The sequence below is a fragment of the Rhinoraja longicauda genome, chromosome 5, assembly GCF_053455715.1.
Source record: "Rhinoraja longicauda isolate Sanriku21f chromosome 5, sRhiLon1.1, whole genome shotgun sequence".
Taxonomy (NCBI): Eukaryota; Metazoa; Chordata; class Chondrichthyes; order Rajiformes; family Arhynchobatidae; genus Rhinoraja; species Rhinoraja longicauda.
Window position 1 is genome coordinate 21,275,765 of NC_135957.1, and position 23,103 is coordinate 21,298,867.

The 23,103-nt window shown below is 44.8% G+C and overlaps 2 protein-coding genes across 7 annotated transcripts in view; one reads left to right on the forward strand and one right to left on the reverse strand.

Annotated features, from left to right (window-relative positions):
• prim2 (DNA primase subunit 2) overlaps positions 1-4,611 on the reverse strand; it is a 216,266-nt gene extending 211,655 nt beyond the window's left edge. The window contains exons 1-3 of the mRNA XM_078400014.1: positions 4,474-4,611; positions 3,484-3,587; positions 535-623 (exon numbers count right to left, since the gene is read on the reverse strand). Coding sequence (XP_078256140.1) covers positions 535-623; positions 3,484-3,587; positions 4,474-4,603 — 323 coding nt within the window. The 5' untranslated portion in view covers positions 4,604-4,611. The remainder of the gene's footprint in view (positions 1-534; positions 624-3,483; positions 3,588-4,473) is intronic.
• A 1,787-nt stretch (positions 4,612-6,398) lies between these two features.
• Positions 6,399-23,103, forward strand: part of rab23 (RAB23, member RAS oncogene family) — a 28,761-nt gene continuing 12,056 nt past the window's right edge. The window contains exons 1-6 of one of the 6 annotated variants that reach the window (XM_078399022.1): positions 6,399-6,537; positions 8,793-8,864; positions 14,522-14,574; positions 16,700-16,954; positions 19,354-19,439; positions 21,670-21,826. In XM_078399022.1, coding sequence (XP_078255148.1) covers positions 16,800-16,954; positions 19,354-19,439; positions 21,670-21,826 — 398 coding nt within the window. In that variant the 5' untranslated portion in view covers positions 6,399-6,537; positions 8,793-8,864; positions 14,522-14,574; positions 16,700-16,799. Of the gene's footprint in view, positions 6,648-8,792; positions 8,865-14,521; positions 14,575-16,699; positions 16,955-19,353; positions 19,440-21,669; positions 21,827-23,103 lie in introns of all 6 variants that reach the window. The other 5 variants (XM_078399020.1, XM_078399018.1, XM_078399019.1 and 2 more) reach the window with 5 other exon arrangements.

Consider the following 23,103-nt stretch of genomic DNA (forward strand, 5'->3'; position numbering starts at 1 on the left):
CAGTAGAGAGCACATTGACTGGTTGCATCATGGCCTGGTTCGGCAACTTGAACGGAAAAGACTGCAAAAAGTTGTGAACACTGCCCAGTCCATCACCGACTCTGACCTCCCCATCATCGAAGGGATTTATCGGAGTCGGTGCCTCAAAAAGGCAGCCAGCATCATCAGACTCACACCATCCTGGCCACACACTCATTTCACCCCTGCCATCGGGAAGACGGTACAGGAGCCTGAAAACTGTAACATCCAGGTTCAGGAACAGCTTCTTCCCTACAGCCATCAGGCTATTAAATACTACAACCTCAAATAAGCTCTCAACTATAATAAACTATTATTATTACACTATTGTTTGTTGTGTGTGTGTGCGTGTGTGTGCGTGTGCTTGTGCGCGTGTGTGTGTACGTGTACGTACACTGGGCTTTTTTTTTCTCTCTCGTTTATCATTGTTTAGTGTACTATGTTTACATATTCTGTTGTAGAAACAACTTCAAACTGGCTTCACAGATTCCACATGAAAGTTCACGTTGTACTTACGACTGGCAGTAAGCAAGACGCAGTATGAAGTGAGAGATGTGATCTTTCCTCCTCATTTCATAATCATCCAACTTCTCTTCGCTGCAAACCTGATGGAAGCAGAAAGATAAATAAAGCATTGTACATTAACAAGACACCAGGCCAATGTACCAAGATTTCAGACAAAGGGTAGCTAGAAAGCATAGAGAGATTTAAAAATAAATGAAAGCGAAAAAATCTTAGTAAAAATTGTGTTCATAAGCTGATTCAATCACAAAAAAAAAGACGATTCTTAGAAATATGATGAATTGATTTGTGTGCATCAAGCAGCCGTTGTAAGCAGCCCCATTCACACTAGATCCATGTTATCCCAGTTTCGCATCTTACATTCTAGGGACAATTTACAGAAGACAATTAACCTACAAAACTGCAGATCCATGGAATTTGGGAGGAAACTGGAGCACCCTGAGAAAGCCCATGTGGTCACAGGGAGAACGTTAAAAACTCCACAAAGTCAGCATCCATGGTCAGGATCGAACCTGGGTCTCTCGTGTGATAAGGCAGCAACTTTATCTCTGCACCGCTGTGCTGCCCCACTATCAGGCACCCCATTCCCTAACAAAACTCTGTAGACAAGAATTATTTTAGTCCAAATATTCTTAAAACACAGGCCTTCTATTATCAAATTACCTGGTAAGGCGTGGTAGCCTGATGTATCAGCTTGTGCCATCAACCTGGAGAATAAGTTTGTCACTCACCATTCTACCTAGGTAATTTATATTCAACTAAATAAAGTCAGTGTTTCTCTACAGTGTAAAATATACGTGTGTGTGTGTATGTTTTTGCTTTTTTTCCCCATGTGTCTGTATTTGTTCTTGATTCATCTGCAATATTATCAATTGAACTCGTGACTTTAGCTTTGACATAGTTAAAACTTTCCTAGCATGATACAGGTAGTTGATATAACATGCATTTCCACACTGCAAATATGATATAACACGAGTGATGAATTTGGGAACTCTATTTGTATTATGTGGGCTGAATGGGTTATAACGTAATTTCGATTGGGGTTAAGCAGGCGACTTAAAAGTTGTTTTGGAAATTAAGTAGAAAAAAGCTGTCTTGCAAAAGAAAATAGCATACCTCAGTAATCACACACCATTGTCTCTTAAAAACAGAGCTGCTACTTTAACCAGATAAAGTCATTGAAATTGACAAACGCTTCCATTGACATGTGCAATGAAATGTTAGTAAACAATGCAACATACAGCCCTTGATACTTTGGCTTGAAGGAAAACTAAATTTACTACTATTAAAACACCCTTATTTTTGATCAAATCTGAGAGGAAAGAAACCCCCCCCCCCCCCCGCCCCCCAATCATCAATTGGTTTTTGAATACAGTGTTTTAAGACAGAAGACCCATCTGTACAGAGGATATGCTGAGAGGGCCAGGTAAAGTAAGGTGACAAACATTGCCACCGAGGCTGCAGAGTGGTAGATACAGTCCAGTCCATCACAGACATAGCCCTCCCCACCATTAAAAGCATGTACACGAGGTGCTGCCTCAAGGCACTGGCATCTACAACAGCACATGGGAGAGCTTTGTGAAAGTGACCCTGGTAGGCGCAGAATGGGGACATGGGCCAGAGAACATGCCTCAGTTAAATGTGTACAAAGTAACTGCAGAGGCTGGTTAGAACTCTGAACAGTCTGACCCGCTGATGTACTCCAGCATTTTGTGTCTATCTTAGACCTTAGTGAAAAGTCAATTTGACAAGGAGGCATTTACAACTACCTTCACCGATCACTCTTTTCTGAAGTCATTGATCTAAAAATTATTTTAAATGTCCTGGTGGTAAACTTTCTAAGCTACATTGTGCCACATATCTTCAACAATAGCATAGGGTGGGGGGCACTACTGAATTGGTGATTCAACTGAAGTCTCTGCTGCCTCCTAAATTCACCCTAAAAAGGCAAATGCCAAGAGAAAAGAGACAAGTGAAATGGAGAGACAGAAGGATACAATGTGCTGAAGTAACTCAGCAAGTCAGGCTGTGTAGGAAAATAACTGCAGATGCTGGTACAAATCGAAGGATTCACAAAATGCTGAAGTAACAGCAGGTCAGGCAGCATCTAGGAGAGAGGGAATGGGTGACATTTTGGGTCGAGACCCTTCTTCAGTCTGATGTCAGAGGGGCGGGACAAAGAAAGGATATAGGTGGAGACAGGAAGACAGTGGGAGATCTGGGAAGGGGGAGGGGAAGAGAGGGACAGAGGAACTGTCTAAAGTTGGAGAAGTCAATGTTCATACCGCTGGGACAAGGGACAAGTGGACCAGGGAGTTACGGAGGGAACGGTCTCTGCGGAACGCAGAAAGGGGAGGAGATGGGAAGATGTGGCCAGTAGTGGGGTTCACGTTGGAGGTGACAGAAATGTTGGAGGATGATTTATTGGATACGCTGGCTGATGGGGTGGAAGGTGAGGACAAGGGGGATTCTGTCCTTGTTACGAATGGGGGGAGGGGGAGCAAGAGCGGAGCTGTGGGATATAGGAGGCCCTAGTGAGAGCCTCATCTATAATGGAAGAGGGGAAGCCCTGTTTCCTGAAGAATGAGGACATCTCTGATCTCAGCTAGTCAGGCAGCCTCTCTGGAGAACACGGATATGTGAGGTTTCAGGTCAGGACTCTTCTTCATACGGATTACAGCGGGGGGGGGGGGGGGGGGGGAAGAAAGCTTGGCACAGGTGATTGGGGTTCTTGATCAGCTGATGGTTGGACAAAAGTCAGACATGAAAAGACAGATGGTACGATACAGCACTTTTGGAGAAACATTATAGGAATTATGAGCCGCATAGCTTGTGGGGAATATTCTTGATTTCAACTCGGTGAAAAGGGGGAACAAAAATCTTGGGTGAAATATTGAACAAATGGTATTTGTTTCATATACAAATCACAGTGCAAAAGCTTACTCTGTAAGGAAACTTCAGCTTTCGAAGTTCGTTCTCCAGTTTCTTCTTATAGTTCTCAGATCCCCTGGCATAGCTAATGCCAATAGTTTCTATACTCTTGAGAACTAGGAGGGGAAAAAATAATTCCAATTAGTTCTGTATCATTACACCACTTTTCTGTGCTAGTTTAAAATAGATCTGAAGTTTCTTGGAGACACTTTCGTGGAACAGCAATCTGAACTAGTTAACTATTCACAGATACAAAACTGAGTATGGCAGCTCATAAACATTGAAAAGAAACAGGACCCCTTTAACTGTCCAGCACAGGAAGATTCAGTCGCACCAGCAAAACTGCAAGTGCAGGCTGTTGTCATCCGTGTTAATTTCAGCCACGTGGTCCTTCGTTGAGCACTTAGTCCACTTTAAAACCTGGTGATCAGATGAGTTTATTATCATAAACACCAGGGTGTATTGAAATTCATTGTCCGGATGAAATAAACAATTGCACAGCTTTAGAGCTTTCTAGTACTATTTACACATTTCGTACTCATACTCTTCACCCATTCATATCATCCCCTCCTTCTCCTCCCATCTTTCACTCATCACACTCCCTTTCCCTCCCTCCCTCTCCCCAACTCCCTCCTCTCTCTCCATCTCCCTCCTCTCTCTCTCCATCTCCCCAACTCCCTCCATCTCCGTCCCTCTCCCCAACTCCCTCCATCTCCCTCCCTCTCCCCATCTCCCTCCCTCTCCCCATCTCCCTCCTCTCTCTCCATCTCCCCAACTCCTTCCTCCAACTCCCTCCTCTCCCTCCATCTCCCCAACTCCCTCCATCACCCTCCTCTCCCTCCATCTCCCCAACTCCCTCCATCACCCTCCTCTCCCTCCATCTCCCTCCATGTCCCTCCTCTCTCCCTGTCCTCAACTCTCTCCCCCTTCCCTCCTCCTCTCTCTTCCTCCCCAACTCTCCCCTCCATCGGAGGCACCGGCCCCTGCCCTGCGCCTTCTTACGCTTCAGCCTCTCCACGGCCAGGCTCTCGAACTGTTGCAGTGAGACGACGCCGTGGGGCGGCAGCGGGTAGAGCTGCAGAGGGTAGGGGTAGAGGGGGCAGAGCAACTGCTGCTTTTTCCTGAACTCCATCTGCAACTCCCAACCGCCGCCGCTTCCCGCCACCGCCGCCGGCGCGCGGCCCATCCAATCACCGCCGCCGCCGGCGCGCGGCCCATCCAATCACCTCCGCCGCCGGCGCGCGGTCCATCCAATCGCCGCCGGCGCGCGCCCCATCCAATCACCACCGCCGCCGGCGCGCGGCCCATCCAATCACCACCGCCGCCGGCGCGCGGCCCATCCAATCACCACCGCCGCCGGCGCGCGGCCCATCCAATCGCCGGCGCGCGGCCATCCAATCGCCGCCCCTTCCCGCCGCCGGCGCGGCCCATCCAATCGCTCCGCTCCGGCCCATCAACAGCCAATCCCAGACCGCCGCTCCACCTAGCCCGTCCAATGGGGAGGCGGCCAATCCCAGCGCAGGACACATTTCCTCCTCCAATTGGGCGGCGGGTAACAAACGCTGCCGGTCCTCTGAGCGCCGATAGGCCGAGCCTGATGCGTAGGTGCGTCCATTAGGCCAGCGCAGCCAATCATAATCCTCCTAGTTTGGTTCGGGGTAGCAACAGGCCCTTCGGCCCGTCGGGTCCACGCCGGCCAGTGATCGCAGGCACGAAATTGACACAACATGCGGGGCAGGGCAGCATCTCTGGAGAGAAGGAACGGGTGACCTTCTACAGGAACTTAGACACGAAATGCTGGAGTAACTCTGCAAAAAATCTGCAACTGCAGATCCAAATTAGACCGTTCACAAACAACATGCCTCAGTATTCTCCAAGTGCATGCGGAACGTTGCACTCGGAAGGAAAGAATTTAAAACCGCATTTTTCTGATTCAGAAATTGGACATCTGCAAATGAGTCATCGTTGACACGTGTACTTTTTTACTTGTTTTCATGCAACCAATTTCAAATTCCCCCCCAACAAAGAATATGAAGCAGATGATCAAAAGCACATTGATATGACAATCAACAACCACAGGAACCATTCCAGATGGCGTTACTGCGACATTTCAGAGAATTTCTGCACAGATTTGTTTCTTATAATTATCATAGGTCATTAGACATAGGAGCTGAGTGGGGTATTAATAAAGCAGGAATTCGGGGCAATGATGAGGAAGCTCAAGATGTTAAAGAAATCATGAAATTGAATTTATGGTGGAGCAGCAAAGGGCACAAAAATGTAGGTACGATAGTAATGAGGTGACTTTAATCAAGATAAAGCCAGTAAAGTCCGATCTTCAGGACTGTTCTCCAGTTGTGTAGGAAGGAACTGCAAATGCTGGTTTATAACCTTAGCCAAAAAATGCTGGAGTAACTCAGCGGGACAGGCAGCATCTCATGGAAGAAGGAATAGTTGATGTGACGGGGCGAGACCCTTCTTCAGCCTGAGAGTCAGGGGAGAGGAGACTAGAGATATGGAAGGGTAAGATGTGAAAACCATAGATCAAAGCAGACGTTGCTCAAGGAAATGTAGAATGGTTCAATGTTAGCTGTGGGGAAGGTGACAACGGGGCGTACAATCAGTAAAATTAACCAGGACGACAATGAAACTAGTGGAGGGACGGGGAGAGAAGGTAAGCAAGGGTTACTTGAAGTTAGAGAAGTTAATATTCATAGCGCTGGGGTGTAAGCTGCCAATTGATTGCCTCCAGTCCCCACCACCCACCCACCCAATCTCTATCTTTCAGTCTGAAGATGAGTTCCGACAAGAAGCGTCCTCTGCATGTTCTCCACAGATGCTGCTCCACATTTCAGCCTCTGCAGTTCCGCCTGTCAACGCTGGCGGCGCCACAGCTCACTGGCGCATGCGTACACCCGGCCCGCTGGCCCTGTCCTCCTTCCAGCTCCACTTCCGGTTCCGCCAGTTGTCCGGGGTAACCGGCTGCGAGCGGCCGCCCCTGCCCGCCCCGCCATCAGATCCCGTCCGCGCCAATGTCCGACAGGCAGCGACGCCGGCCGGCTGCAGGTAGGTGATCGATCGAGGGAGGGAGGAGCTGGCTGCAGGAGCGGGTGTTCACCCAACCACCTCTCCGTGCAGTGTAAGAAAATAACTGCAGATGCTGTTACAAATCCAAGGTATTTATTCACAAAATGCTGGAGTAACTCAGCAGGTCAGGCAGCATCTCTGGAGAGAAGGAATGGGTGACGTTTCGGGTCGAGACCCTTCTTCAGACTGAACCTCTCCGTGCAGGCTGTGTCTCGACTGCCAGAGGCTGAGCCTGTCCGCGCTGACCCCATCTCCCCACACAACTCCTCCGAGTTGTTGTCCCCCCCCCCATCCATACATTCTCCCCCCCACACCCCCTGTCTCCCCCCCCCCCACACCCCCTGTCTCCCCCCCCACACCCCCTGTCCCCCCCCCCCCATCCATACATTCTCCCCCCCACACCCCCTGTCTCCCCCCCCCCACACCCCCTGTCTCCCCCCCACACCCCCTGTCTCCCCCCCCCACACCCCCTGTCTCCCCCCCCACACCCCCTGTCTCCCCCCCCACACCCCCTGTCTCCCCCCCCCACACCCCCTGTCTCCCCCCCCCACACCCCCTGTCTCCCCCCCCACACCCCCTGTCTCCCCCCCACACCCCCTGTCTCCCCCCCACCCCCTGTCTCCCCCCCCCACACCCCCTGTCTCCCCCCCCACACCCCCTGTCTCCCCCCCCCACACCCCCTGTCTCCCCCCCCACACCCCCTGTCCCCCCCCACACCCCCTGTCTCCCCCCCACCCCCTGTCTCCCCCCCACACCCCCTGTCTCCCCCCCACACCCCCTGTCTCCCCCCCACACCCCCTGTCTCCCCCCACACCCCCTGTCTCCCCCCACACCCCTGTCTCCCCCCATCCCCCCGGTCTCCCCCACCCACACACCTTGTCTTCCCCCCCCCACACACCCTGTCTTCCCACACACCCTGTCTTCCCCCCCAACACACCCTGTCTCCCCCCCACACCCCCTATCTCCCCACCACACACCCTCTCCCCCACACACCCTGTCTTCCCCCCACACACACACCCTGTCTCCCCCCCCACACACCCTGCCTCCCCCCCCCACACACCCTGCCTCCCCCCCCCACACACCCTGCCTCCCCCCCCCACACACACACCATGCCCCCCCACCACACACCCTGCCCCCCCCCCACACACCCTGCCTCCCCCCCCCCCCCACACCCTGCCTCCCCCCCCCCCCCCACACCCACACCCTGCCTTCCCCCCCCCCCCCCCCCCACACCCTGCCTCCCCCCCCCCCCCCCCCACACCCTGCCTCCCCCCCCCCCTTCCCTGTCTCCCCCCCCCTTCCCTCACACGGTGGATGAGGTGTTTGTTTGGCTCCATTTGTAGAATGGGTGCAGGGATATACAGAGTGTACTGGGCAGGTAATATGAGTTAGCTTTCTGCGAGTTTGGGGCTGTGTTGTTCATCCTGTCTCACAGAGAAGATGGTGGGATGCTGTGATCACTACAGACCATCACAGTCTAGGTTCTTTCAATCCCTGTGTTGGACATGCAGGCAGATTGAGCAGCCTGGTGGAAAGATACCAGTGTGCCTACAACCTACTCTAACCTGGGGTGAATACCCTGGTTTATATTTTGGTGAGTAAGATAAGGAAGCATTATGTTAATCATTGTGGAGAATGCAAGAGTGCTTCTTGAAGAAGAATAGTATGGTTGACAGATGTAACAGTGAGGACTGATAATGTCATCAGGATATAGAATTAGGGATCAATATTTATTATGTAGCTTTCATTTAATTGTCTTGTAGTTATTAATGGTAAAATGTTCATGCACTTGGTGTTATCTAACCGTTGAACGATCTGTCAATTCTATCCATACGGTCATAGTGATTGTGATTTGCATCTGCTCATCCTTCCTGCATTTATCTGCATTCTTTCTGAATGCTGGGTGGAAATGCAAGTGTAAAGGATCATTCAGCGGAATGCAGAAACACGACTTTACTGTGGGATTACAATATAAATGGTATCATGTTAATATCCTAAATGGCAAACAAAACAGTTCAGAAATATTTGGGTTTACAGCAGTCATTTGAATAACATGTTATTACCTGTCTGGAAGATTTCCCATAGACTGTTCTTACACTGAGATTATTTGTGAGTAAATATTTCAAACTTTTTGATACAGTTGTGGAATGTGGACAATTACAAAAAATTTAACTTAAAGTAGGAATGCTGTACTTTTATCAATGCCTGTATTGCAAACTAAATTTTCATTGAAGGATCAGTTTACAGATGTATTGAAAGGTGAAGTGACAAGGAAGGAAAAGTGCAAGAAAAGCCAAACCTTTAGCGTGGGTGTTGCATTTACAACTTGTTTTTCTAATGCTTCTATTGCACCCAGCCGCACACCAGCTGCAGTATTATTTCAAGTTTTTGTTACTCTTGGAGTAAACCATCTTTTTTTTAAAAGGCATTCTGTTTGCCTTCGACTAATTTTAGCCATTTTCCCTGAGCTTGCTGTTCTGTTCACTTCTGCATCTCTCCCTCCAATAGTGGAATTTGCCATTCCGTGTGTGGCTTACTCTGGCTTTGAATACTCTTGGCATCGTAATTGTTCATGACTTCCGATTTATGCATGGTCTGTTTTCAAGAATGCTATTTTCTTTCTCCTGAAACTTGCCTGGCTTTTGATCCTTGGCTTTCTTTCCCTGCACCCGCCCATGTCCCAAGCCCCTGCTTCGTGAGTATAATTTATACTTCATTTCCATTGTCAAAACGGCCTCAGTACAGGACTAGTACAGAACTTTGCAGCAGACATCCTGCCAAAATAAAGAACAAGGAAGTTGCATTTATATAGTGCCAATTTGCATCTCCTGGAAGCAGAAATGCGCTGTATGTGTAGGAATTCGGTTGATTTGAAATGTTCCATTTGAATCAAAATCCCACAAATAGCAGCAGAATGGATGAATTTTTGGACTAAAAGTTTGGTATTTAATGCTTCAGTTTGATCAATGCCATGAGATCTTGATCCAGTGAAACAAATAGAAGGAACCTAGGTTTAGTGCCTTTTAAAATTCTGGTATCTCCAACAATGAGATAGTGTTATTTTACTTCAATAATCTAATTCTTCAAATCTTTCAGTAACTCCACTTCAGCGAATGAATATTTTTTCTTTCACCATGATCTGTTCACTATTTCCTCTGCTCTAACCAAATTACTGCTGGCTTTCTTCTTTGCTGTGTCTATCCCATCTTCCCCTAACATTCCCAAGATCACTTCCCTCCGACACTTCCATTCTGCCTTAAAAATCTTTGCTGCATACTTTCTTTTCATCCTTTCATTGGATGTGTGTGTTGTGGCAAGGCTAGTGTTCATCGCTAAATTATTCCAACGCTATCAAGTTTTAAGACAAAGCTTAAATGCTTGTCTTGCTTTCGAAGTAATGTTGAACTTGAAAAACATTCCACATGCCTAAAACAAAATGCTGTTTCAAAAAATTTAATACATATTTTGGCCACGGTTCAGTTTAAAACGAATGAATCATGAATAGCCCAGTGGAATCATGAGTGCAGCTGTCATTAAAAAAAAAAAGTGTATTGAGCAATCTTCATTACAACTAATCCAAGAGGATATTACAGGCATTTGTGGCAAGACAAGCCAGAAAGTGTGAAAAAACAGAATCTACTCTACTTCATTTAAATGATTTGGAACGTCTGTGTGCTTGAGTTGCTGTGTAGATCTATTCGGTGTTATTGATAATTTTGATTACAAAGTAAACAGAATCTTGAATTTGTTTCAAGTACAATTGCACATTTTCATTCCTGATTCGATGTTTTTAATGGAGGTTTTGCCTTGAGATACTGTCCTAAACTCTAGATTCTCTATCAAAACCTTTCCAGCTTTTATACCTCTCCTCCCTCAAGACTCCTTTAAAACGGCAAGTTTTTGATCCAAATAATATTTTGTTTGGTATCAAAGTTTCTTATTCATGTGAAATGGCATTAGGAAGTTTTACAACTGTTTCGACATTATATAAATGTTTGAAATGAAAGTGACAACTTCAACTGTGGAGAATGTAGTCATCAAGGTGTTGCAGTCCAACTTCAGTTGATAAGACACCGACCTCAGTTTCTCTACAGCTCTCAATATAGTAAAGCGCCAGGAGGCTCTTCATGGAGCAATACCAAACAAAACATGATGCTGACCTGGGTGTCATGATATTGTGTTCGATTATCAGGAGTTTATTAGGGAACCTTAAAACCATAAGGTCCCATTCTCCTGCCTTCTCGGCGTAACCTTTGATGCCCTTCCTAATTAAGAACCTATCAATTTCAGCTTTAAAAAATAGCTGGAATGGCTTAAAGAGGGAAAGAGAAGTAAAGATATTTAATGTGAATTTGAGAGCGTAACGATTTAGCAGTGAAAGGCACACCTGTTAATGCCAGTGATTAAGTTACAGGCATGAGAACGTCCAGAATTGGAAGGCCCCAGATATTAGAGGTTATCGTTTTTTCAAAAAGAGAGCCAAGTTAGAGTGAGCGTACAAATTAGAAGTAGGCCCAAAAGATTTGGCAACTTGCTCCATCATTCAAAATGATTGTAGCTGTTCCTCAACTCTCAAAATATATTTGCCTGCTTGATCCAGCAGTGAAGAAAGCTAAAGGCATGTTGGCCTTCATAACGAGGGGATTTGAGTATAGGAGCAAAGAGGTCTTTCTACAGTTGTACAGGGCCCTGGTGAGACCATACCTGGAGTATTGTGTGCAGTTTTGGTCTCCTACTTTGAGGAAGGACATTCTTGTTATTGAGGGAGTGCAGCCTATGTTCACAAGGTTAATTCCCGGGATGGTGGGACTATCATATGATGAAATAATGGAACCACTGGGGTTGTATTCACTGGAATTTGGAAGGATGAGAGGGATCTTATAGAAACATATTGAATTATTAAGGGATTGGACACGCTAGATAATAATGATGCATGCATTACAATAATGATGCATTACATTTATATAGCGCTTTTCAAACACTCAAAGACGCTTTACAGGGATTACTAGAACATAGAGAAGAAAATAAATAGATAAATAAGTAAACGAACAGAAAAAGGAGACAAGGTGAGGTGACGGTCAGTGGTTGAAGGCAGTGCTGAACAGGTGAGACTTCAGTGATGTTTTGAATGTGGTGAGTGAGGAGGAGTCTCTGACGGTTTGGGGTAGTGAGTTCCAGAGGGTAGGAGCAGCGATGGAGAAAGCCCTGTCCCCCCAGGATCTGAGTTTGGTCCGGATGGGGGGGGGGACAGGAGGTTGGCAGCAGCAGAGCGGAGGGTGGAGGTGGGAGTGTATCTGTGGAGGAGGTCAGTCAGGTAGGATGGGGCCAGGTTATGGAGGGCTTTGTAGGTCATGAGGAGGATTTTGTACTGGATTCTCTGGGGGATGGGGAGCCAGTGGAGCTTGTAAAGGACGGGGGTGATATGGTCATGGATCGGGGAGTGGGTGAGTAGACGGGCAGCGGAGTTTTGAATGTATTGAAGTTTACTGATGCAGGAAACATGTTCCCAATGTTGGGGGAGTCCAGAACCAGGGGCCACTGTTTGAGAATAAGGGGTAGAACTGAGATGAGGAAAAACTTTTTCGCCCAGTTGTGAATTTGTGGAATTCTCTGCCTCAGAAGGCAGTGGAGGCCGATTCACTGGATGCATTCAAAAGAGAGTTAGATAGAGCTCTTTGGGCTAGTGGAATCAAGGGATATGGGGAGAAGGCAGGAACGGGGTACTGATTGTGGATGATCAGCCATGATTACATTGAATGGCAGTGCTGACTTGAAGGGCCAAATGGCCTACTCCTGCACCTATTTTCTGTGTATCCTCGTATGCCATGATTCCCATGATATGTTCATTATTAATCCGTCTTGAATGTCTTCAATATCAAGCATCTACAACCTTCTAGGATGGAGAATTTCAAATACTTGTAACCCTCTCCTCAATCCAACAGAAAGACCGCACGTTCTCAAACCATGTCCTGCAGATCATGACATTCCAACCAAAGGGAATGGCTTCTCAGCATCTATTGTATCACTCACTCCCAGAATCGATGAGATTTGTGATCTCTCCTAGAGCAACCCTTCAAATTAGGAAATAATCAACTGTTTCAACTTTGCACCACTCCCTGAGCCATGTAATAAATCCTTATATGTGTGCAAAAGACCCGCACTTCTCATAGTCCTCTATGTACAGCACATCAAAGCCCTGCACAATTAAGAAATACTTTCATAATTTTGTTCTAATGTTTCACCCAGAACATCAAAAATAATCATGTTTACAAGTTTCTTGCCACTCTCTGTCATGGTGCATCTATTAAAATAACACTCTAGTTTATTTTGCTTCTTATCCTTCTAAAGTATTACACCTTTTCTTAACATCAAGTTTAATCTGCAACTTATCTGCCCATTCCATAAATTGACTGCCTCATTATCGTCCATTATTATCCTCCTCGGCTCAATGTGTCGTCAAGTTTTGTATCATCTGCATCTGTCCATGACAACATTGGTAGGAGCGACCACCACACGGTCCTTATGAAGAAAATTCTCATTAACGTCGAGACCACTCTGCATTATGTTGTATGGCACTATAATCATGCTAAAATGGAGAGACAGAATCAATGTGGAAACTCGTATCTGGGAAACAATGAAGCACTGCAGACAAAACAGCAGTAAAAATGTATCTTCATGGCTCACTTTACCATTACTAACAAGCCAGAGCCAACTGATCCTGCAATCAATGGATCAGGCTCAACTATTGCAGATGTCTCTTGGATGTCTCTTAAATAGTTTATAAGACAAGGAGGCTCTGAGAGCTTCTCGTGCTCAACGCTGGTGGAGGCCAGCATGCGAGTACGAAAGACAGAACTAAAGCTGTTTAGTCAGAAATGAAGAGTCGATGATCTGTCTACTCCTAATCATTAGTAAAGAGATGGAAGTTTTCATCAACAGTGGCATCAAACAGCATCTACTCACCCAAAATCTGCTCATGACAGTACACTTTGGGTTTTGCCAGGTCCATTTGGCTCCAGACCTCACTGCAGCTTTGGTCCAAACATAGCTCATTATGAGGTGATAGTGACAGGAGGCATATAATTAATAAAAGAACGTACCTTTAGAATGGAGATGAGGAGCAATTTCTTAAGGCAGATGGTGAGGAATCTGTGGAATTCATTGCCACAGATGGCTGTGGAGACCAAAACTGGGTATTTTTAAAGCGGAGATTAATAGGTTCTTGATTCGTACGGGTATCAAAGGTTACGGGAAAAGGGCAGGACAATAGATTTGAGAGAGAACAATAGATCAGCCATGATCGAATGACAGAGTACACTCTATGGGCCGAATGGCCTAATTCTGCTCCTTCGTGTTATGGTCTTATAGGTAGCTCACCATTACTTTTTCAAGGGCAATGTGGGATGGGCAAAATTGCTGGTCTTGTTCGCAATGCATGCATACTGAGAATTGAATTTTTTTTTAAACTCCAGCATAGGAATCAATTTGAATTACTTGACTTATCAATCAAATCATGCGAGTGATGTCGTCGCATACAATGCTTTTTGCTCTTCATTTTGTTATAACAATTACGTGATTCCACTGTGGACCAAATTTTGGGGCCTTTCAGAGCTTAATATTATTATGAGATAAATTGGACAGCAAGGTGCCTGTACTCAGTGAATTGCAGAAATTCTGCAGCTGCTGTCCTAGTTTGGCTACATCATACAATACACTTTCATTTGCCAATGGACAAGATACTGCAAGACAGGGAAGGTCAGAACCTGGAGGACTAAAGAAAAATAAAGTTGGTGATTTCAGAAGTAAATGAATCCTTAATGCTATGAAAAGTAAAAATGACTGCCAAACAATCTATCTCATCCTGATATTTAGTGTTACAGACATAGAGTTTGTCTTTCTGAAGTTCTGAACTGTGATCATTGACTATGAACCTGAAAAGTTAAATCTGTTCCTCTCTCCACAGATACTTTCCTGGCCGACTGATTGTTCTCTTTGTATTATTGAAGCTAATCTTTGGTATGAAATTTTGATTTAATAAAAATTCTCGTCTGTCAGCTTGTTGTCTTAATACCATCTGTGTTTCCTGACTTTGATTCACATTTAAAACTTGTTGATATTTTCTGCCTTTGATTTTTGAATGTCTCAGTCATAATTGTCATGTTGATGCAGCTGCAGACTAACAGGGCCCATTGCTAATGATAATGGCCAGAGGTAACCAGATTGATCGGCTGTCAGATGAATGGCAATACCTGTAATTTAACAAATTGACAAGTAATAGAGCCCTCATTTAAAAGCCTCTCGTGTTTAGACATATTTTTATTTTGCCAAATTGATATTTACCAAATGCTATCATGACCTACCCAAACAGCTGAGCTGTTTGTGCTGCAAGAAAAGAGTATACAAAGTAGAATAGCTGAATAATTGCATGATGTTCAAAGGCTTCTGTGCAGTATAATTGTATGATTCTCTGCTTGAGTAGCAGGAATTTGTTGTCCCTCCCTCATCATTTCCTTGCCAGTGAATGTGCCTCATCATATTTGAGCAAATGCTGCAATAATTTTTATTTCCCCAGTTGCTCTCATGTAAATCCCAGCACGCCAAGAATGAACACCCTGCTTCTTGTCGTGTCTCAATTATCCAGTTGCTGTTTCTTTAAACTAAAGGTGTACTTTAAACTATCCCAAAGTAGTGGCTAGATTTTAAAAGAAAGAGACAGACTATCTTCCCTGCTTTCAGTGTCTAGATGACAACAGCTGAGTCTCAGCGATGCCCATTACCTTTCATGTGACATTATCCATCACAACATGAAAAATACAAACGTTGTCAGGACAGAATCTGTTAAATTAAACCGTAGCTTTTTTATTTTGGTTTCAAAATTGATAAGATATTTGGCAAGCAGAAATGTTCAGAGTGTAATTTTAGTATTACAATTAATTAATGGAAAGATCATGTCCACAGTATGGAGGTAAAATAACCAATATTTACCATAGTCAACATTTACATGGAATTTCTAGCATATCACAGGCCATTCAGTGTAGGAAAATAACTGTAGATGCTGGTACAAATCGAAGGTATTATCACAAAGTGCTGGAGTAACTCAGCAGGTCAGGCAGCATCTCAGGAGAGAAGGAATGGGTGACGTTTCGGGTCGAGACCCTTCCTCAGGCCATTTAGTTATGCCCCTGCACCTCACATGATCCTTTCCATCTCACCCAATCAGCATACTCTTTAATTTCTTTCTCCCATATATTTACCATCCTTGATTACTTTATTTGAAAGCTGTATTACTATGGTGTTCACCTTGGCTTACTGAGAAAATAATCAATAAATTGTGGCACTAAGGTAGATTAGGTGTTTTGCATATTGGTTGTTTAGTTTAGAGATACAGCACGGAAACAGGCCCTTTGACCCACTGAGCCCGTTCTGACCAGCGATCCCCACACATTAACAGTACCCTACACACACCAGGGACAATTTTACATTAATATCAAGCCAATCAACCTACAAACCTGTCTTTTGAGTGTGGAAGGAGACCAAAGATCTCGGAGAAAACCCACACAGGTCATGGGGAGAATGTACAAACTTCGTACAGACAGCACACGTAGTCAGGATCGAACCCGAGTCTCTGGCGCTATAAGGCAGCAACTCTACAGCTGCGCCACCGTGCCGCATGGTTGTGTTACAAGAGATTGGGCAGGCTAGATTCAGAAATCAGACAAAGGGAAAAGTAGTCAGACTATTCCTAAGCAACTCTTAAAGATGACTCTGAAGCAAGGGATCCTGGAGAGGAACCTGACAGCTTCTGTCAACTAGATAATGACAAATGTTTTGTTTGGACGCACCTCTTGAATTTTTCATGCCTTGTAAAATGCAGAGTCATTGGTTTGGTTTCATTTCAAGTGCACTGCGTAGTAAGGATCTAACTGCGTAGTAAGGATAAAACAAAGAAGCCATTTATTCTCAAAATGCTGGAATGAATTCTTCAGAAGGGTCTCGACCCGAAACGTCACCCATTCCTTCTCTCCTGAGATGCTGCCTGACCTGCTGAGTTACCCCAGCATTTTGTGAATAAATACCTTCGATTTATACCAGCATCTGCAGTTATAAACAAAGAAGCCAAGTAATTCTCTTGTCTTTTCAGGTCAATGAAGTAGAGCTGACCTCTTGGCCTTTCACCACAGGGAAAGTGGTGGTATTCCTCAACAAGCGAGCGAGAGCAGGTCCACGTGCGCAGTCCAACCATGATGGAAGAGGATATCGAAGTGGCCATCAAAGTGGTGGTTGTTGGCAATGGCGCTGTTGGTAAATCAAGCATGATACAGCGATACTGCAAGGGTATTTTCACCAAGGATTACAAGAAAACCATTGGGGTAGACTTTCTGGAAAGACAAATTCAGTGAGTAAAGAATTGAACTGTTTCATTAAGGATTATCTCTTATCAAAAGTGAAATAATACAGATACTAGTAATCTAAAATAAAACTAGAAAATCTTGGAAATACTCAAAATATCAGGCAGCATCTATAGACAGTTAATATTTCAGGTTAATGAACTAATACAAGATCTCGCTCTATAAATGATGCTGAACTCTGCTGAGTATACTTTCTTTTAAATTAAATATTGCCTCTGTCATTTCCGAGGCACTCCATGTATCATGACAGCAGGCAATCTCCTTTTTATTTGAGTAGACTGTGACACTCTAGGCATTTTTATTCAACATTCACTTGGTTGTGCCAAATCTTGCTGAGCAGTTGAATGTTTTACTGATTGTGGCCCATTCCCTCCATTCCCTCATCCTCCTGAATTGCACTCATTGTGGTCCAAGTCCAAATAAGCAGAATGATGGTACTTTTATAAACCCGGTCGGTGTCTTCACAGATTTTCATGGTAGTTGACAGTGATAACAATGAGCTTCCATAGTATAAAGGTCACAGCAAATGACAGCATTGTCTCCCCTCGTTGTTAGATCTCTTTATAACTGATTTTGGTTATCACAGACGGAGCGTCCCCACAGTAATCAGACACCACTGTCTCTTTAAGAACACGGGCTGCCAGTTACACTGCAGGAGGTCGTAGAAATTAGCAAGCAATTGCTTCGATGAACACTTGTGCAATGATACTCTATTGAAAAATGTAACAAACAGCCTTTAGTATTTTTAGTTTGCAACAAAAATAAATTTTAGCTGTTAAAAAGAACTTTGTATTTGACTAACGGACTGACCGCTAAGTGGTTAGAGCGAATATAAGATTATATAACATAAGATTATTAAGGGGTTGGACACGTTAGAGGCAGGAAACATGATCCCAATGTTGGGGGAGTCCAGAACCAGGGGCCACAGTTTAAGAATAAGGGGTAGGCCATTTAGAACGGAGATGAGGAAAAACATTTTCAGTCAGAGAGTTGTAAATCTGTGGAATTCTCTGCCTCAGAAGGCAGTGGAGGCCAATTCTCTGAATGCATTCAAGAGAGAGCTAGATAGAGCTCTTAAGGATAGCGGGGTAAGGGGAGAAGGCAGGAACGGGGTACTGAATGAGAATGATCAGCCATGATCACATTGAATGGTGGTGCTGACTCGAAGGGCCGAATGGCCTACTCCTGCACCTATTGTCTATTGAATCTCTTACTCGGTTATAGCGGACAATTGGCAATAACGGACACCATCCCCACCTCCCTCCTATGGTCCGTTGTAACGAGGGTTATCTGTCTAAGTCACTCAAAGCTGACATTACAATAGCACTGAGTTACTCCAGCACGTTGTCTTTTTTTGTAAACCAGCATCTGCAGTTCCTGATTTTACTACTTGTGCACATATGAAAAATGTATGCACTTTGATGAGATGCAGCATCTTTAATTTTAACTTTCCACCACTTTTCCTTGAATTGGCTTTATTTATTGAAGAATTATTCTTTCTTGTGGTACCCTGCTTATCGTGACTGTGGCCTCCTGATATCTTTTCAATTCTGTTGTCTTTCCTTCAGTTTTAAATCTTGTGCCCAAATCCTTTAAATTGATTTACAGCTCTATCTACCCATTCAATTCACCAAGGCATTCCATTCTATTTTAAACATAGCATGTTCCAATAGAAGGACCCTCATGTCCATATATCGAAATCCCCCAACTGAATGTTGTAACTCATGGAAAATATGACAATAGTTCATGAACTGCAAGCTTTCACATCAAATGCTTGTATTTTTTGATGGTGTATGTTTGGGAAAGGCGGCTGCCCTGCGCATCAAGAGAACCCCTTTGATCAGTGCCAGTCCCTTTTCTAAGAAAAAGTTAAATTGTCCCTTACATGATAGATGTGATCCTAATACCCACGGCCTTTTGATTGATAGCCCTGACTCGACCAAACTCATAAGCTGTGAAATGTAATGATGGAAGTGCTATTTCTGTTTCAGCAAGTCACCGTGTAGAGTGGAAGATGTCTGGGCGAACTGCATAAGGGACAGTGAGGAGAGATTCATTTGGATTGCTAATGCACATCTCCTATCTTCTGGGTTCAAGAATAATTGTGTTGAAGTATCTATGAGGAAAAAGGCCATTTAAAATGGATAAGGTCAACAAATTGAAGCAAGCTAAAGAAGGCAATCACAAAATAGCAGTCGAGTATCTGTAAAGGCTATTCTTCTTGGTGCCAAACAGCTGTGGTCTTCATCATACAACACCATCTGTAATTAAGCATGGTTAGACTAAATAGAGGCTCCGTTAAATGTTCACATGGACACAGTTACCATCTAATTTCAGGGGTTTGAAGACACATGATTAGATCTCAAGTGTTGCATTTATCTTTCAGAGTTAATGAAGAGGATGTCAGATTAATGTTATGGGATACAGCAGGCCAGGAGGAATTTGATGCCATAACAAAAGCCTATTATAGAGGTGAGTCTAGTTGGCCTTAATAGGAATTGTTTGTAAGCGGATACCAATTCCAGTTCTTGAGTGGTGTGTTATTTGATGTGTGTATTCAACCCTATTAATAGAATCCTGATTAATCATGAACATTTTGTGAATATATTTTTGACTGAATCTAAACGTTCACATAAAAGGACATGTTTTAATGCATAGTTCAGGTTGATTATAGTATATCGCCATAGCTGGCAACAGCATATCCTTCTGTTAATGCAGCATATGGCTCGAAGAATGGATCCATCTGCACAACAAAATACATGGATTCAATAAAATGAGCCAAAGCACAGTAAACACTGTAAAAAAAGATTTGCACCAGTGGGTTAAGACTACTAATTTCAATATTGAAATAAATTGTTTATTTTTTCTTTATCTCTTTCACACGTACTCACACTCTCTCTAATTCTTACGGTTAAAAATGATTATCATACAGTTGATAATATGCAGATTTGAATTCTACCAGTAGATTTAGATTTTTTCCTGCTCCTGTGTGAAGTTTTAGAAAAACCCTGTACTGACATGAATTAGTAATTTGTGCTTCGGAAGACTGGAACACTGGAAGACTGTGGTGAAGCAAGATTAGTGAGAAAAATATTGGTGTTTCTATTGTGCAGGGATCGTCCCCCACACTGAGTGATAGGTGCCTCCATCTTTGATCTAGTCCCTATTACAGGTCCTCCCCTCCCCGTCCTCCTCGTGGAGTTTACATCTACATTCCCATGAGTCCAGGGGACACAAACAGATGTGCTGCACAGCTGCTTTAGCCATCTACTGCCAGTAAAGCCCTGTTCTTGTCTGCCAGAACTGCTCACTGTTCCAGTAGTATCTTGAAAGGTAGCGTACAGTTTATTTTCTCTGCTGCAGATTATCGTCTGGTCCTTCTTCCCCCTCTCTTCCATCATTCCCACCACACCCTCCCCACAAGTTCAGGGGGACTATTTTCTCACAAAAATTGAAACCATCTGTTTGGCTTCGCTTGCACCTTCCTTTTGCCAATGTACTGAACCAAATTACAAAGGCTCCACCCAACTCTAGCACAATATCTGCATCTTTCAATGATTTATCTCGTATATCCTTTGTTCCTTCCCTGAGGTTGCGTATGCGAACAGGTTCCTGCTCCCTCAACTCCATTTCTGTAAATTGATTACCACCCAGCTTCTCTCCATTATTTCCACGCTTCCCCAGAAACATTTTTTTTTTAAATTACTTTCTCTTTTCTTTTTGTCCAATAACTCTCCAACAAATCTGCAATTCTCATTGTGCAACCATCCAGGAATTTAATGGCTTCAAGGTTGGTTTACTGCTTTACTGTCAAAAGCCCTGTGCTATGGAATTTTCTTCCCATACTGCCTCTACCTTCTCTTCCTCTTTTACAATACCTCCTTGACAAACTTTTTCCTCATTGATCTTTTATTTATGTGACTCCATTTCAAAAGATAATTCACTTTGAAGTGCCATGGGATATTATGTGGCACGGTGACACATCGGTAGAGTTGCTGTCTTACAGCGTTTACAGCGCCAGAGACGCGGGTTTGATCCTGGCTACGGGTAATGTCTGTACGGAGTTTGTACTTTCTCCCCGTGACCTGCGTGGGTTTTCTCTGAGAACTTCAGATTCTTCCCACACTCAAAAGACGTATAGGTTTGTTAGTTAATTGGCTTGGTATAGATGTAAAAAATGTCCCTAGTGTAGTGTAGTGTTAATGTGCGGGGATCGCTGGGCGATGTGGACTCGGAGGGCCGAAGAGCCTGTTTCTGCGCTGTGTCTCTAAACTGAAGTAAACTAAAATTATGGGAGATATTCTTGTATGATGAAGGTGTGGAATTCTCTGCCTCAGAAGGCAGTGGAGGCCAGTTCGTTGGATGCTTTCAAGAGAGAGCTGGATAGAGCTCTTAAGGATAGCGGAGTGAGGGGGTATGGGGAGAAGGCAGGAACGGGGTACTGATTGAGAGTGATCAGCCATGATCGCATTGAATGGCGGTGCTGGCTCGAAGGGCTGAATGGCCTACTCCTGCACCTATTGTCTATTGTCTATGATGCAAGGTGGTGATTATTTTGGAAACGTAATGTAATTCTTAACATAATATTGTAGGATAACTGCAGTGGAAAAAAAAATCAAAATGCCGATTGTAAATTTATAATATGTGTCAAAGATGAGATCAGTTACAATTTTAATTTGATCGCTTTGGTAATTGGTCACAGGTGCTCAGGCATGTGTGCTGGTGTTCTCCACTACTGATAGAGAGTCGTTCGAGGCTATCTCAAGTTGGAAGGAGAAGGTTGAGGCTGAAGTCGGAGATATCCCAACTGTACTGGTACAGAATAAAATAGACCTCCTGGACGAAACTGTACTTAAAAAGTATGTATGTAACTAGTTAACTTGCATTGTAAATAGTATCACACATTTGAAATATCTATATATATAAACATAGCACAAAACGTAAGGACATTTGTGTTTGGTAGATTATTTCTTTGTTGTAACAATGCTTCTTGGCAATAAATCTTATACCGTTGGAAAGCCTGTTTATTTCCCTTTTAAATGGTGCCACATTTGTAAGGAACATGCATTTGTGGGATGAGCAGCAGAGCTGAGTATGTGGGTTGCGCCCATGAAAAATCTGCCAAATCTTCTCTGCCAATGCCAAACAGCTTATTCTGCCATTGACTCTTGTTCGGTGTTGTTTGGTGGATTGGATGATTGAAGTCTGAAGAAACAAGACATATTGGCAATTTAACAATTTATTCATTTAATAAACAGGAGCCACAGTAGCGTGTGGAAGAACCATACACAGCCATAACAGCCTGGCACCTCCTCCTCATGCTGGTCACCAGCCTGGTCACACACTGTTGTGGGATGGCATCCCATTCTTGTCAGCACCTGGGGGTACCAGAAGCTCAAAACAAGAGTCAATAGCAACAGCAGAATAAGCTGTTTGGCATTGGCAGAGAAGATTTGGCAGATTTTTCATGGGCGCAACCCATATACTCAGCTCTGCTGCTCATCCCACAAATGCATGTTCCTTACAAATGTGGCACCATTTAAAAGGGAAATAAACAGGCTTTCCAACGGTATAAGATTTATTGCCAAGAAGCATTGTTACAACAAAGAAATAATCTACCAAACACAAATTTCCTTACTTTATGTGCTATGTTTATATATACTAGACCAAGTGGACCCGTTGGGCCCAAACCTCTCCTGCATTGGAGCTCCCCTCCCCTCAACCCTCCCCTCCTCTCAACCCTCCCCTCCCCTCCTCTCAACCCTCCCCTCCTCTCAACCCTCCCCTCCTCTCAACCCTCCCCTCCTCTCAACCCTCCCCTCCTCTCAACCCTCCCTTCCTCTCCCCCCTCTCCCCCTCCCTCCTCTCCCCCCTCCCTCCTCTCCCCCCTCCCTCCTCTCCCCCTCCCTCCTCTCCCCCTCCCTCCTCTCCCCTCCCTCCTCTCTCCTCCCTTCCTCCTCTCCCCCCTCCCTCCTCTCCCCCCTCCCTCCTCTCCCCCCTCCCTCCTCTCCCCCTCCCTCCTCTCCCCCTCCTCTCCCCCTCCCTCCTCTCCTCCTCATCTCTCTCCCCCCTCCCCTCATCTCCTCTCTCCCCTCCTCTCCCCCTCCCCTCCCCTCCTCTCCCCCTCCCCTCCTCT